The following is a 14,425-nucleotide window of genomic DNA, read 5'->3' on the forward strand; positions in this document are numbered from 1 at the left end:
AAAATAACTTGTTTGTGACATAGCTAGAGATATGATTTGCCCATTTGTTCATCAACAACTGCGACAAGGAATTTTCAACTCGCTACACAATCTAGCTCACCCTGGTGTTCAAGCAAGCATTAATTTGGTGAGAAAGCACTTAATTTGGCCCTCACTAAAAAAAGCTGTGAAGGCCTGGACTTCAGCATGTATTTCTCGCCAACGAAGTAAAGTTTGGAGAAACACCAAAAGCGTAGTGGGACATTACCCTCAAATGACAAGATTCAGTCACATCAATGTGGACATAGTTGGGCCCCTATCTCCATCACAAGGACATTGCTATTTACTATCAATTATTGATCTTTTTTCTGATGGCCAGAAGCTGTTCCATTAGCTGACATCACAGCAGAAGCAGTTTCATTTGCCATAGTTTCAACATGGATATCTCATTTTGGCATGCCTTATATCATAACTATTGATCACGGAAGGCAGTTTGAATGTCAACTTTTCAAATTTCTCACAAGCACACTGGGCATTGTCCACATTAAAACAACAGCATATCATCCTGCAGCAAATGGAAAAATTGAATGACGGCATCATCAGTTAAAATCTGCTTTAAAAGCACAGGTGTCTGATGACTGGTTTTCGAAGCTTCCTCTGATTCTGTTAGGGCTTCACTCCTACATAATCCTGCAAGTCAGTACCTCGTCAGTGGAAATGACTTACGATTCAGCAAGTAGATTACCAGGAGCATTTCTCAGTGAACAGAAATTAGTAACATAATGTAATCAGCATGTTATGCCCTTAGAATCCTAACATCAGTGTGTAACATGCAGTGCCTTTTAGTTACGTATTATTCACATGTACACTCAATTCTTAGCTATGAGAGTCTTTTTTTTTTTTTTGGAGAACAAATGCACAAAATATGAGCACAATTTTCAAACTCCAGAAAAGAGTCATAAGAATGATAACCAAAAATACTAGTTGAGCTCATTGTAAAGATCTGTTCAGAACACTGGGGATTTTAACTGCTCCATGTGAATACATTTACCAGTCAGTTGCACACATCAAAAATAAAATTGGTAATTACTGCACAAACAGCTCTGTCCATGACCACGCAACAAGAGATAGACTCAACTTACATTTACCAAGAAAAAATAAACATAAAACTCAAAACAGCATTTTCTACCAAGGATTAAAACTGTACAATAAATTAAAGAAATTGCAAAAATACACTTATTTAAAAAAGCAGATAAAAAGTACCTGTTATGCAATACATTTTATACATTGAAGGATTACTTAGCTAAAACAGAGTAGGTGTTTGATAAAAAAAATTATACAAATAAATAATATTTTTTTTTTTTTTTTTTTTTTTTTTTTTCTTCAAGAAATACTTGCCCCCCAAGATAAGCAGGGCACAATAATAACACCTCTTCCTCTTTCTGAGCTCGACATCTCACTCATTATGGAAGGATGCTGACTCAGTTTTTCAGGATAGCAAATGGGAAGTTGCAGTATAGTAAATTGCCTGGAGATCACTGTGTGTGTGTGTGTGTGTGTGTGTGTGTGTGTGTGTGTGTGTGTGTGTGTGTATTTTATGAAACAATGTGTGTATAGCGTGTGCAGTGACTGATAGAGAAATATGAGTGAACAATGTGGCATTACATTATTTAATAAGTTATTTGTAAAAAAAAAATGTATACCAGGAGTAAATCTAGTGATTGTCTTTAACTAGAAGTCTGTAAATATGTGTATGTGTACGAATTAGCTTATTTTAAATTGATCTAAATTTGTAAATACTTTGATATGTCCTATATCCTTGTAAAAAGAGATCTACGGATGAATAAAGCTACCACCACCACCACCACCACCACCACTACTACTACTACTACTACTACTACATCATCCCAACCTTTGTCTTCAAATTGAAGGAATAAATGAGGAGCCTAAGACCAGTTCCAACAGAACATCAAGACCACAAAAAGATCTTTATTTACCCACAAATGATGACGAGCAAGTTCATCTTCGTTCATCATTATGCTGACAGAACACCACTTCAGCCAACATATGACAGGCCATATCTAGTCCTGTCTCGCGATGACAAGTACTTCAAGGTGGATATGTCAAGAGGAAACCAAACTATTAGCATTGACCAACAAACTGGTCTTCCTTCTGACAGACTACACATTGGACAACGTGGAAGACACAGCAGGAGACACCACTTTGGATATTCCATCACACTCCATTCCAAAGACTGCAACCTTCAGAAGACAACAGATAGCAATCAAGCCAATGCACCTTCACCACGAATCGCCAGATCAGGTAGACAGGTCACCTTCCCTCAAAAATACATGGATGCTCTCACTGTGGAGGGAGTGTGTGGCAGACTCTAGTGTTAATATTTGTAAATTATATCTCTGAACTTTGTTTACATTCCTTTTACTTAGGAACTGTTATCATATCTGATCTCATTCACATCTACAATTTTGAATGTTCATTAAATGTATAAATACATCATTTCTTGACTTTTATGGTCCTTCTACCATAATCCTATCCAAGAAGTAAAACATGACCTCAATCAGCTTCTCAAGGTCTCAGGTCCATCCATAGACCTGACACCTGAATCCATTTCCTTCCTCACACCAGCAACACCACACACTCCTATCTTTCATTTAATCCCCAAGCTCCATAAACCCAGCCCCACAAGACTCCCTTTTGGTTGACCCATTGTGGCTGGATATGATGAACCTCTGCCTTTGATAAGCAGCACCTCCAAACTATTGTCCGTAACTGCCTTTCCTACATTCATGATGCTGCTCACTTGTTTCACTGCATCTTCACAATTCCTGTCCTATTTCACCAGAGTCCTTGTTGGTCACTGTGGATGCAATGTCCTTGTACACCAACATCTGCCATTTCCATGGCCTTGCAGCTATGAAATACTACCTGTCCTAATGTCATTCTCATACCAAACCTACCACCTCTTTCCTAATCTTGTTAACCAACCACATCCTGACCCCACATCCAGTTCACTTTCAAAAGCCAAATCTACAAAAAACACCATGGTATTGCCATGAATACTCACAAGGCACCACCTTATGCCAACATATTTATGGGCCAGCTGGATGAATCCTTCCTATCCAGAGAACACCTAAAACCTCTTGTAATATTCAGATTCACTCATGACATTTTCATGATCTCTACACAAGGCAAGGACAAGCTTTGCTCTTTCCTCCATAACCTCAACACCTATTCTCTAATTTGCTTCAGCTAATCGTTCTCAACTTGTCGAGCCATCTTCCTAGACGATAATCTCCAATTCTCAGATGGCTCCATAAATATATCTATCCATACCAAGTGCAACACAACCACCAACACTACCTCCACTTTGACAGCTGTCACTCTTTCCCCATCAGACAGTCTCTTCCTTACAGTCTCACTATCTGAGGATTCTGCATCTACAGTCGAAAGCAGGAGTTGTTGACATATACCAATAATCTTACCAGGGCTTTTAATGACAGACTATTTCCTATCCAGCTCATCCACAAACAAATCTCCCATATCATCTGATTCCCTGTCACCAGTAAACCTGTTAACCAGCCAGCAGCCAGTGGTCCTCTTATCACTCAGTATCACCTTGGACTTTAAAAGCTAAACTACATCCTCCACCAGGAGTTCAGCTACCTCTTGTCAAATCTAGAGATGAGGGATATCCTACCCACATCCCTCAAAATAGTGTTCCACTGCCCATCCAATCTTCAGACTGTAGTTGTCCATCCCTATTCCAATGTTGCACATCGTGGATCATTCCCTTTTAGTCGGCCCAGGTGTAAGACCTCACTGACACACCCATCCACCTACTGCAGGCCAGTCACAGGCATTTCCTACATAACGAAAGGCAAGGCCACATGTGAAAGCAGCTATGTTATATATCAGATATGCTGCAGTTACTGTACAGGGTTTCATGTAGGATGACAAGTAATCAACTGTCTACTCGCATGAATGGCCACCACCAAAACAGTTGCAAACTGGAAACTTTACCATCCAGTTGTCAAACATGCTGCACACAACACAAAAGACTTCAACAGCCACTTCACTACACGAGCCATCTGAATACTCCCTTCCAGAACATGTTCTCTGAATTACACAGATGGGAATTGTCTGTCCAACACATCCTGAATTCTAGCAAACCCCCAGCCTAAATCTCCCCCAACCTTTTCTCGCTGCCCCACTTCACCTTTTACCTTCTCTTTTCTTTTCTTCTGTCCACATCACTCCCCCCCCCCCCCCCCCCCCCCCCTCTTCCTCCTTTTCAGTTACTCTATCTTCTCTCCTCCCTTCATATTCACCTCTCTCTCCTATTCTCCCCTTCAGTTTTCACACTCTCCCTAATCTCTATTTGCTGCACCCTCTGTAATCTTTTCATCTTGTGTGGCAGCAGTCACCTGTCCAAAAATCTGCCTCTTCTCAGCTGCCCCCTCTCACCTCCACCAGTTTTTTCAATAATCAAGTATCAATAATTAGTCTTGGAATAGCCATTGGGATGTGCATTTAGGTGTCTGTGCGGTTGGTTGTGTGAATGTGTGTGTATTTTCTAGAAAAAGAGCTAGTGCTTGAAAGCTAGGTTGATTGCCATTTTCTGTTGCATGTTTATGTGCTCCTTGCACCAACCTGCTGTAGTTGAATAGTTTCCTTTCCCTTAATTTCCTTATTGCTCCAACAATTCTTTTTCTTACAAGATAGTAGTGCAACTAAGAGAGCACCAGTATCTCTATTGTCCCACGCTTCAAACAAGACTAAATAGTGTCATTACTTTACTGAGCTATTAAAAAGAGAGCTTCAGTAATATAACTATGGTTGCTTAGTGATATTATGAGCTTTGGTTGCTCTCTTTGCTTAAAACAGATTTATTTAAAGCTGTGTATTTGCAGCCTTCCAAGATTGCTAATGAATGTGGCTAACAAGAAACATTTGTTAGTGCGAAGAACTGTCAACTGTTCAGAAATCACACACGATTATACCTGATGCTGAATATTATTCAGTTTCACAGTAATAAATTGTGACATTTCTTACATCAGTGATAATTGGATAGGAAAAATAAAGAGACCATTCTTTCAAACCGTCTAGAAACAATATATTTCACATTTGTGGTATATTTAAACTGAGACCAATAACACTGCAGATTCCTTACAATCAGTTTCACTATCAAGTGATGTTTAAAACTCTCATTAGTATCTGCAAGGGCCATAAGCTCTGGACTTATAATACACACACGTATTTACAACACACACAAAATGTGACACAAACTATACAAACAAAATTATAATTTACCAATGAAATACACCTCTATGAAGTTAGGCAGTATAATGCTACTCAGCACAGGATAGGCAGGTACAAAAATCACTATCACGACAAACACTGTACTTACATTTTTGCATATGTAATTTATGAACTGAATCAAAATGGGTTTGTTAACATGTGCCCACAGTACACAAATTTTTCCAAGGGCAAGAAAAGTGAACAGCAATTAAGTTAAGTTGCTTGACAAAAACAAATTACTCATAATGAAATGTATTTCTGAAACACATTTAGAAAGGCAGTATGTTCATACATGGAACACCATTTCCTTAAGGCTGCTGAATAACCGCTGAGCCTTGAAAAATATATATACACAACCTTCTGCAAAAATACAAAACCTTTCCAAAAACAGTGCAAATACTGAAGTAATTTCATCAGTAAAACACCATTAAAAACAGCCACCTTAACTTATAAAGTGAGCAGCAATTAGTTTCATCATTTCTGACGGAAAGAGAAAAAAATAAATATTTCCGAACACTGCAGTCACTATTTTGTGCCATGTCTTTCAGGAAGTATAAAATAATAAATATTTTTTCATATAAAATGTCTATGAAGTAAAAAGAAAGTATCACAAATCTTGAGTCACTTTGGCCCTGTTGTCAAGGCGATATCTCCCCCCCCCCCCTTTCCCCCCATTCTCCATAAATGTACACGCACACACAAACACACCACACATTCGCGAACATTCTTCGAAGTACAAAACTGCACAGTGTCTTCCTAATATACACATCGTCAAAATTGCACATCACTTTTACACTTGAGTTGACAGTGTATGTCACACAGAATCCAACGGCGACTACACGATTTTTAATGTTGAATCTGCATGCAATTTGCAGAGTGTTTTCTTTACACGAAGTGCTGTTAATCTCACAGCTGGGTTTGGGTGCCAGCACTCTTGCATTATCTTCGTTAAAGTCCGTAAAACCTGAAATAAAATATAGTATTTATACAAGCACATACTATGATCCAACTATCTCATTTCATAAATTTAACATTTCTCTTATGTTACCAATAATTTTGAAAATAACTTAAAGATGAACATTTCGACATCAACTCACGTTCAAACTTATTGCTTTGGGAGGTACAGATAGTAAAAGAGTATGGTGAGAAAAGGAACTGATGACAAAGAGAGAGAAAATTATACCACTCAAAACAGATTATTTTATAGGACAGATAAAAAAATCTATTCACCAAGTGGCAGCAGAACACACATATAAAAGACTTGTGATTGGCAAGCTTTTGAAGCCAGTGGCTTCTTCTCCATGCAGAATGGTTGAAGGGGAAGGAAGAAGGGTGAAGGAAAAGGACTGGACATTGCAGAGGTGGGAATGGATGGCGAAAAACATATTTTGTTAACTGAATCTTCCATCAGTTCTCGGTAGAACAACATCATAATAAATGAAAAGCACCAGTTTGCTTTTGTTCTACAGTACTGTAGAGCAAAAGAAACTGGTGCTTTTCATTTATTTGTTCAGATGCAGACTCTTTACAGCAATACACCACCATTCTCAAATCAGCCTTCACTCCATGTAATTACCCCACCAGCCTAGTTAAAAAGCAGATTTTTCAGGCCATTACATCCAATCCTGATACTGCTGATCTTCCACAAAACAGCGTCAGAATACACCACTGGTGACTCAGTATTATCCTGGACTGGAATGTGTTAATCAGCTACTTTGACAGGGCCATGACTCCTTAAAATCATGCCCTGAAATGAGATCCATTCTGTTTGAAATTTTGCCCACCACATCTAGAATAGATTTCTGTCGCCCTCCCAATCCGCGCAATATTCTTGTCAGACCCTATGCCCCTTCTGTACCCATCTCCCTACCCTATGCCTTTGATGGTCACCGCTGCAAGACTTGCCCTTTGCTTCCTCCTACCACCACCTGTAATAGCCCTGTAACTGGCAAAACACATACTATCAGCGGGAGAGCCACCTGTGAAATTAAATGTCATATACCAGCTATTATGTAAACACTGTTCAGCCTTCTACATCAGCATGATCACCAACAAATCATCAATTAGGTTGAATGAGCATAGGCAGTGGGTATATACTGGCAGCTCGCAATATCCTGTTGCAGAGCATGCTCTACAACATGACTTTGGTGACCTCAGCACTTGTCTCACCACACGTGCCATCTGGTTTCTTCCCCCAGACACCAGTTTCTCAGAACTCCGCAGATGGGAACTAGCACTACAACGTGTCCTTAGTTCTCGCCACCCACCTGGCCTTAATTTACGTTAATTTCTTCAGTCTCAGCTTTTCTTCACTATAACTATTCTTTGCTTCAGTCTTAGTTTTCTACATCTTTCATTTCCTTTCCTGGCTATTTTTCACCGCTCCCTCACATCTCTGTTACGTACAATGCACTTAGCTTTTCATTCTTATTAACTTGTGCACAATGTTTTAGTATCAATCTCTGTCTTGCATATTACCCTGTCTTCCACCTTTAAAATAAGCCCTCAGGTTTTCAAAACTTATCCGATGCAATCCCCAACTTCCTTCTCATCCTGTACAGTAAAGTCTCCCCTGACCCACGGTTCTGTGTGACTTTCCCAAAATCTGCCTCTTTTCCTAGACTTCTCCAGTCCTTTTACTTCACACTTCTTCCTTCCCCTTCAAGCCTTCTGCCTGAAGGAGGAGCCACTGGCTCTGAAAACTTGCCAATCACAACAGACTTTTACCTGTGTGTTCTGCCGCCGCTTGGTGAGTACATTTTTTTTAAACTATCCAATTAAATAAATTTGTCAATAATTGATTGGTATCGTTGTTATACAATCAAAACAGATGATACTGTTAGTTTCACATGTACTAAGGAGGAGATAGTGGAGGGTGAAATGTGAACCAAATAGATAGAAAGCACTGAGAAGATCTGTAGAAGGATAAGAAACAGACTGTTTTCCACACCAAAAGAAATACAATAGACAGAAATCAGTAAACTGGATAAAGAAACTTATACACAAAGAAATAGATGAGACACAAAGAAACAAAAAGAAACCAGGTGACGGATAGGTGGAAGAAAAAAAAAATACCCTGAAAAAGTGAGAGAGTTTGTGAAACTGTATGAAAAAATCTAAAGGGGGGAGGGCAGAGAGAGGGTGGGGAGGAAGGGGGAAGGAGGGTGGGAGAGAGAGGGGGTGAGGGGGGAGATAGAGAAAGGGTGAGGGGGAAGGGGGGGGGGAGAGAGAGAGAGAGAGAGAGAGAGAGAGAGAGAGAGAGAGATTGGGGGAAGGGGGGGAGAGATGGGGGGGTGAGAGAGAGATGGGGGGGGGGTGAGAGAGAGATGGGGGGGGTGTGAGAGAGAGATGGGGGGGTGAGAGAGAGAGAGATGGGGGGGTGAGAGAGAAATGGGGGGGGTGAGAGAGAAATGGGGGGGGTGAGAGAGAAATGGGGGGGGTGAGAGAGAAATGGGGGGGGTGAGAGAGAAATGGGGGGGGTGAGAGAGAAATGGGGGGGGTGAGAGAGAGATTTGGGGGGTGAGAGATGGGGGGGTGAGAGAGAGATTGGGGGGGGTGAGAGAGAGATTGGGGGGGGTGAGAGAGAGATTGGGGGGAGTGTGAGAGAGAGATGGGGGGGAGGGTGAGAGAGAGAGAGATGGGGGGGAGGGTGAGAGAGAGAGAGATGGGGGGGAGGGTGAGAGAGAGAGAGATGGGGGGGAGGGTGAGAGAGAGAGAGATGGGGGGGAGGGTGAGAGAGAGAGAGATGGGGGGGAGGGTGAGAGAGAGAGAGATGGGGGGGAGGGTGAGAGAGAGAGAGATGGTGGGGGGTGAGAGAGAGAGAGAGATATGGGGGGGGTGAGAGAGAGAGAGAGAGATGGGGGGGTGAGAGAGAGAGAGAGATGGGGGGGGTGAGAGAGAGAGATGGGGGGGGGGGTGAGAGAGAGAGATGGGGGGGGTGAGAGAGAGAGATGGGGGGGGTGAGAGAGAGAGATGGGGGGGGGGTGAGAGAGAGAGATGGGGGGGTGAGAGAGAGAGATGGGGGGGGTGAGAGAGAGAGATTGGGGGTGTGTGCGAGAGATTGGGGGTGTGAGAGAGAGATTGGGGGGGTGAGAGAGAGATTGGGGGGGTGAGAGAGAGATTGGGGGGGTGAGAGAGAGATGGGGGGGAGAGAGAGAGATGGGGGGGGAGAGAGAGAGAGAGATGGGGGGGGAGAGAGAGAGAGATGGGGGAAGGGAGAGAGATGGGGGAAGGGAGAGAGATGGGGGAAGGGAGAGAGATGGGGGAAGGGAGAGAGATGGGGGAAGGGAGAGAGATGGGGGAAGGGAGAGAGATGGGGGAAGGGAGAGAGATGGGGGAAGGGAGAGAGATGGGGGAAGGGAGAGAGATGGGGGAAGGGAGAGAGATGGGGGAAGGGAGAGAGATGGGGGAAGGGAGAGAGATGGGGGAAGGGAGAGAGATGGGGGAAGGGAGAGAGATGGGGGAAGGGAGAGAGATGGGGGAAGGGAGAGAGATGGGGGAAGGGAGAGAGATGGGGGAAGGGAGAGAGATGGGGGAAGGGAGAGAGATGGGGGAAGGGAGAGAGAGATGGGGGAAGGGAGAGAGAGATGGGGGAAGGGAGAGAGAGATGGGGGAAGGGAGAGAGAGATGGGGGAAGGGAGAGAGAGATGGGGGAAGGGAGAGAGAGATGGGGGAAGGGAGAGAGAGATGGGGGAAGGGAGAGAGAGATGGGGGAAGGGAGAGAGAGATGGGGGAAGGGAGAGAGAGATGGGGGAAGGGAGAGAGAGATGGGGAAGGGAGAGAGAGATGGGGGAAGGGAGAGAGAGATGGGGGAAGGGAGAGAGAGATGGGGGAAGGGAGAGAGAGATGGGGGAAGGGAGAGAGAGATGGGGGAAGGGAGAGAGAGATGGGGGAAGGGAGAGAGAGATGGGGGAAGGGAGAGAGAGATGGGGGAAGGGAGAGAGAGATGGGGGAAGGGAGAGAGATGGGGGAAGGGAGAGAGATGGGGGAAGGGAGAGAGGGGGAAGGGAGAGAGGGGGAAGAGGTAATGGGGAAGGGGGAGAGGGGGAAGGGTGTGGTGGAGGAGGGTGGGGTGGAGAGAAGAGAGGGGAGAAGGAAAAAGGGGTGGGGGTAAAGGGAGATGGGAGAGGGAGAAGGATAAGGGGGACAGAGGGGGGATGAGGCAGGTGGGAGGAGGGGGAGGGCGGCACTTGTCGTGCTAGCTTTTAGCTAATTGCAGAGAAAGTACTAACTGAAGTTGCCAATGTAACAAACTCATAATAATGAATAAACAACTAATTGTCTGGCCTTAGCAGCCAAAGACACAGAGAGTGAGAGTGTGTGTGTGTGTGTGTGTGTGTGTGTGTGTGTGTGTGTGGTGTGTGTGTGTCTGTTGAGTGTGTGTGTGTGTTGGGTGTGCGCACGTTCTCTCTTGTGTACTCACGCACACACACTCTCGCTCTTGGTGTAATGGAGAAGAAGCCTTTTGGTCAAAAGCTTACATGTTTTACAGTCTTTTTGTTGTGCCTAAAAATGCCTATCTTTGACTCAGCATTGACGCCATATAGTGAGTAGCAGTCTACCCTTTTTATACTTTCATTGTTCCATCCTGGGTTTTCTATTGTTTGAGTACACAAGACAAAGTTCTTTAATTTGTTGCTTCCAAAATAGTACATCATCATCAGGTTCTACAGCCACATAAACTGGTTTGTACAGCGTTGTTTTTGGAAGTGTCGAGGTGTCAAAAAATAAACTACTGAAACCAATGAAAATGTAAGTAAGTAAATTAGAAGAACAGTATGCATAAAGGCCATGTAGAGAAAGTGCTGACACTCAAGTGCACACTCAGATAAGCAGATGTGTGCATGTTTGCATCTTTATCTTCACTTCAACACAGGTGTAGGTTTAAGTATGGGTAAAGGGTACAACTGGAGATATGCACAAGGAATGAGGTGACAGATTGGGTTTGGCAGTAGGTTGAGAAAGATACACACATTAATGCCATGTGTACAGGGATTTTTGTTTAAAAGGAAGTGGCATCAACAGTGACACTCAGTGTGTCTCATTGGAATGACACAAGAACTGTAAAGAGGTGATGGAGGAAGGAGTTTGAAGTCTTTGCAGAGGTGTATATCTATCAATGGACACACAGTGGCTCTAGTTGCCTTTAGTCACATCATTATTTGTAGCGCAGTACTCCAACAGAAATGAACTTACCTCATCAGAGTACCACCTCTCTGATATAATGGGACGGATCTTTTTTATGCAGACAACTGTATGCATATCTTCAAATGATGGGTCACTTGGAACACAATCATAGTAAGGCAGTTGATAGTCATCTGCTGCAGTGTGTTTGTTACCAGTAACACACCTCCGGCACATTTCCCAAAAAACAAGGCCTAATGAGTACATATCAGCCATCTTAAAAGCTTCAAAAGCTGTTGTATCAAGTGTTTCATCCAAAACCTCTGGTGCCATATAGCGCCTAGTCCCCACACGAGTATTTGGAGCAATATCAATTTCATTGCTTTCACTGAAAAAGGAAAGAAAAAGAATATATTTGAAATGGATACAACACAATAAAGACATATGAACAAAGGAACATTACTATAAGTACAACTGAAACAGATAAACTTAGGCATTCTCAGACTGAAAGCAACAATATGACACAGCATGTCAGATTGGAACATTTCATTGATTCAGAGACCATTTTCTGCAGAAAGAAATGATAGAAGATAAACTTTGTAGATGGACGATGTACAACCTTACAGATAAAACTCTAACTGACAATACAGTTTTGTCTTTATGAAGGTGCTGAATGTCGCATCAACCCCAAGAGCAACCGTCATTCTGGATATTCATCTTATGGCGTTGCAGTTCTTCTTATGTCTGTGCTTGCTATGAAAATAGGATGAGGAATTCTGTCTTATAAGAGACACCTTTTCAGTTTCGTTTTACCCAGACATGTTTCAGCACTTTTTGTGCTATCTTCAGTGGGTTATTTTATTACTGTAAAATTTTTGTTAGATATTAACATTTAGAGAAACTTTTGGTACAAAATATTCACAATTATAAACGAGTAATACATCATTTGCTTACAGTTCACAGTTGAGATATGTATTAACAATACGATGTACTGTTTTGTTTATTACATTATGTCTAAAATTCTAATTACAGCTGTAACTTAATTGGTGAAAGAGTGGCTGTATGTCTTAGTTTACATACCTTACATGAAGCTATTGGGTATTTACGTCTGTAGCTAGTCTGCTACACAATCTGCAACTTGTTATCTGCAAACAGCAAAACTTAACTTTTATTTCTCTGCTTATTATGCATTTACGAACAGAAATGAGTATATATCACACTTTTTTGTGTGTAGCTTACGGCTTTGATGTAGTGTTTTCTTATATGTTTTAGCGCGGTGAGTACACTGATTTCTGTGACTTATGGTCATTTTACAATGCACTTTCTACGAATTTTCAAACATGGGCAGAGTTCTCGCCATGATTACATGTTGTTGTAGCTGTGTGTTATTCATTTGTTTCGTGGCATGTTTGTCGGGTGAGGCACGCAAGTTTGAAGTGTATTTGGTGTGTGTGTGTGTGTGTGTGTGTGTGTGTGTGTGTGTGTGTGTGTGTGTGTGTTTGTGTGTTTGCAGGACTGGGGCATGAGAGAGAGAGAGAGAGAGAGAGAGAGAGAGAGAGAGAGAGAGAGAGAGAAACCAAACAACGCAAACGCCAAATACACTTCAAACTTGCAAGCCTCACTCAGACAAACATACCACCAAGCAAATGAATACTACACAGCTACAAAAAAACACAATGGCAGCAAAAACTCTGCCCATGTTTGAAAATTTGTAGAAAGGGTGTTGACAAATGATTACTAGTCACAGAAATCAGCATATTCACCTTGCCAAAACATATGAGAAAACACTACAACATCAAAACCATGTTGTTGTTGTATTCAATCCTGAGACTGGTTTGATGCAACTCTCCATGCTACTCTATCCTGTGCAAGTTTCTTCATCTCCCAGTACTTAATGCAACCTACATCCTTCTGAATCTGCTTAGTTTATTCATCTCTTGGTCTTCCTCTATGATTTTTACCCTCCACGCTGCCCTCCAATGCTAAATTTGTGATACTTTGATGCCTCAGAATATGTCCTACCAACCGGTCCCTTCTTCTTGTCAAGTTGTGCCACAAACTCCTCTTCTCCCCAATTCTATTCAATACCTCCTCATTAGTTATGTGATCTACCCATCTAATCTTCAGCATTCTTCTGTAGCACCACATTTCGAAAGCTTCCTTTCTCTTCTTGTCCAAACTATTTATCGTCCACGTTTCACTTCCATATATGGTTACACTCTATACAAATACTTTCAGAAAAGGCTTCCTGATATTTAAAGCTATACTCGATGTAAACAAATTTTTCTTCTACAGAAACGCTTTCCTTGCCATTGCCAGTCTACATTTTATATCCTCCCTACTTCGACCATCATCAGTTACTTTGCTCCCCAAATAGCAAAACTCCTTTACTACTTTAAGTGTCTCATTTCCTAATCTAATTCCCTCAGCATCACCTGACTTAATTCGACTACATTCCATTATCCTCGTTTTGCTTTTGTTGATGTTCATCTTATATCCTCCTTTCAAGACACAGTCCATTCCGTTCAACTGCTCTTCCAAGTCCTTTGCTGTCTCTGACAGAATTACGTCATCGGCGAACCTCAACGTTTTTATTTCTTCTCCATGGACTTTAATACCTACTCCAAATTTTTCTTTTGTTTCCTTTACTGCTTGCTCAATATACAGATTGAATAACATCGGGGACAGGCTACAACCCTGACTCACTCCCTTCCCAACCACTGCTTCCCTTTCATGTCCCTCGGCTCTTGTAACTGCCATCTGGTTTCTGTACAAATTGTAAATAGCTTTTCGCTCCCTGTATTTCACCCCTGCCACCTTTAGAATTTGAAAGTGAGTATTCCAGTCAACATTGTCAAAAGCCTTCTCCAAGTCTACAAATGCTAGAAATGTAGGTTTGCCTTTCCTTAATCTACTTTCTAAGATAAGTCATAGGGTCAGTATTGCCTCACGTGTTGCAACATTTCTGCATAATCCATACTGATCTTCGCCGAGGTCGGCTTCT

At 42.3% G+C, this 14,425-nt stretch overlaps 1 protein-coding gene across 1 annotated transcript in view; it reads right to left on the reverse strand.

Moving 5' to 3' along the window:
* Positions 1-5,087: 5,087 nt before the first annotated feature.
* LOC126457052 (bone morphogenetic protein receptor type-1B) overlaps positions 5,088-14,425 on the reverse strand; it is a 181,189-nt gene continuing 171,851 nt past the window's right edge. The window contains exons 7-8 of the mRNA XM_050093041.1: positions 11,494-11,809; positions 5,088-6,262 (exon numbers count right to left, since the gene is read on the reverse strand). Of these exons, the coding sequence (XP_049948998.1) occupies positions 6,134-6,262; positions 11,494-11,809 (445 nt within the window). The 3' untranslated portion in view covers positions 5,088-6,133. The remainder of the gene's footprint in view (positions 6,263-11,493; positions 11,810-14,425) is intronic.

The sequence above is a fragment of the Schistocerca serialis genome, chromosome 2 (genome assembly GCF_023864345.2).
Source record: "Schistocerca serialis cubense isolate TAMUIC-IGC-003099 chromosome 2, iqSchSeri2.2, whole genome shotgun sequence".
In the NCBI taxonomy this organism is placed as follows: Eukaryota; Metazoa; Arthropoda; class Insecta; order Orthoptera; family Acrididae; genus Schistocerca; species Schistocerca serialis.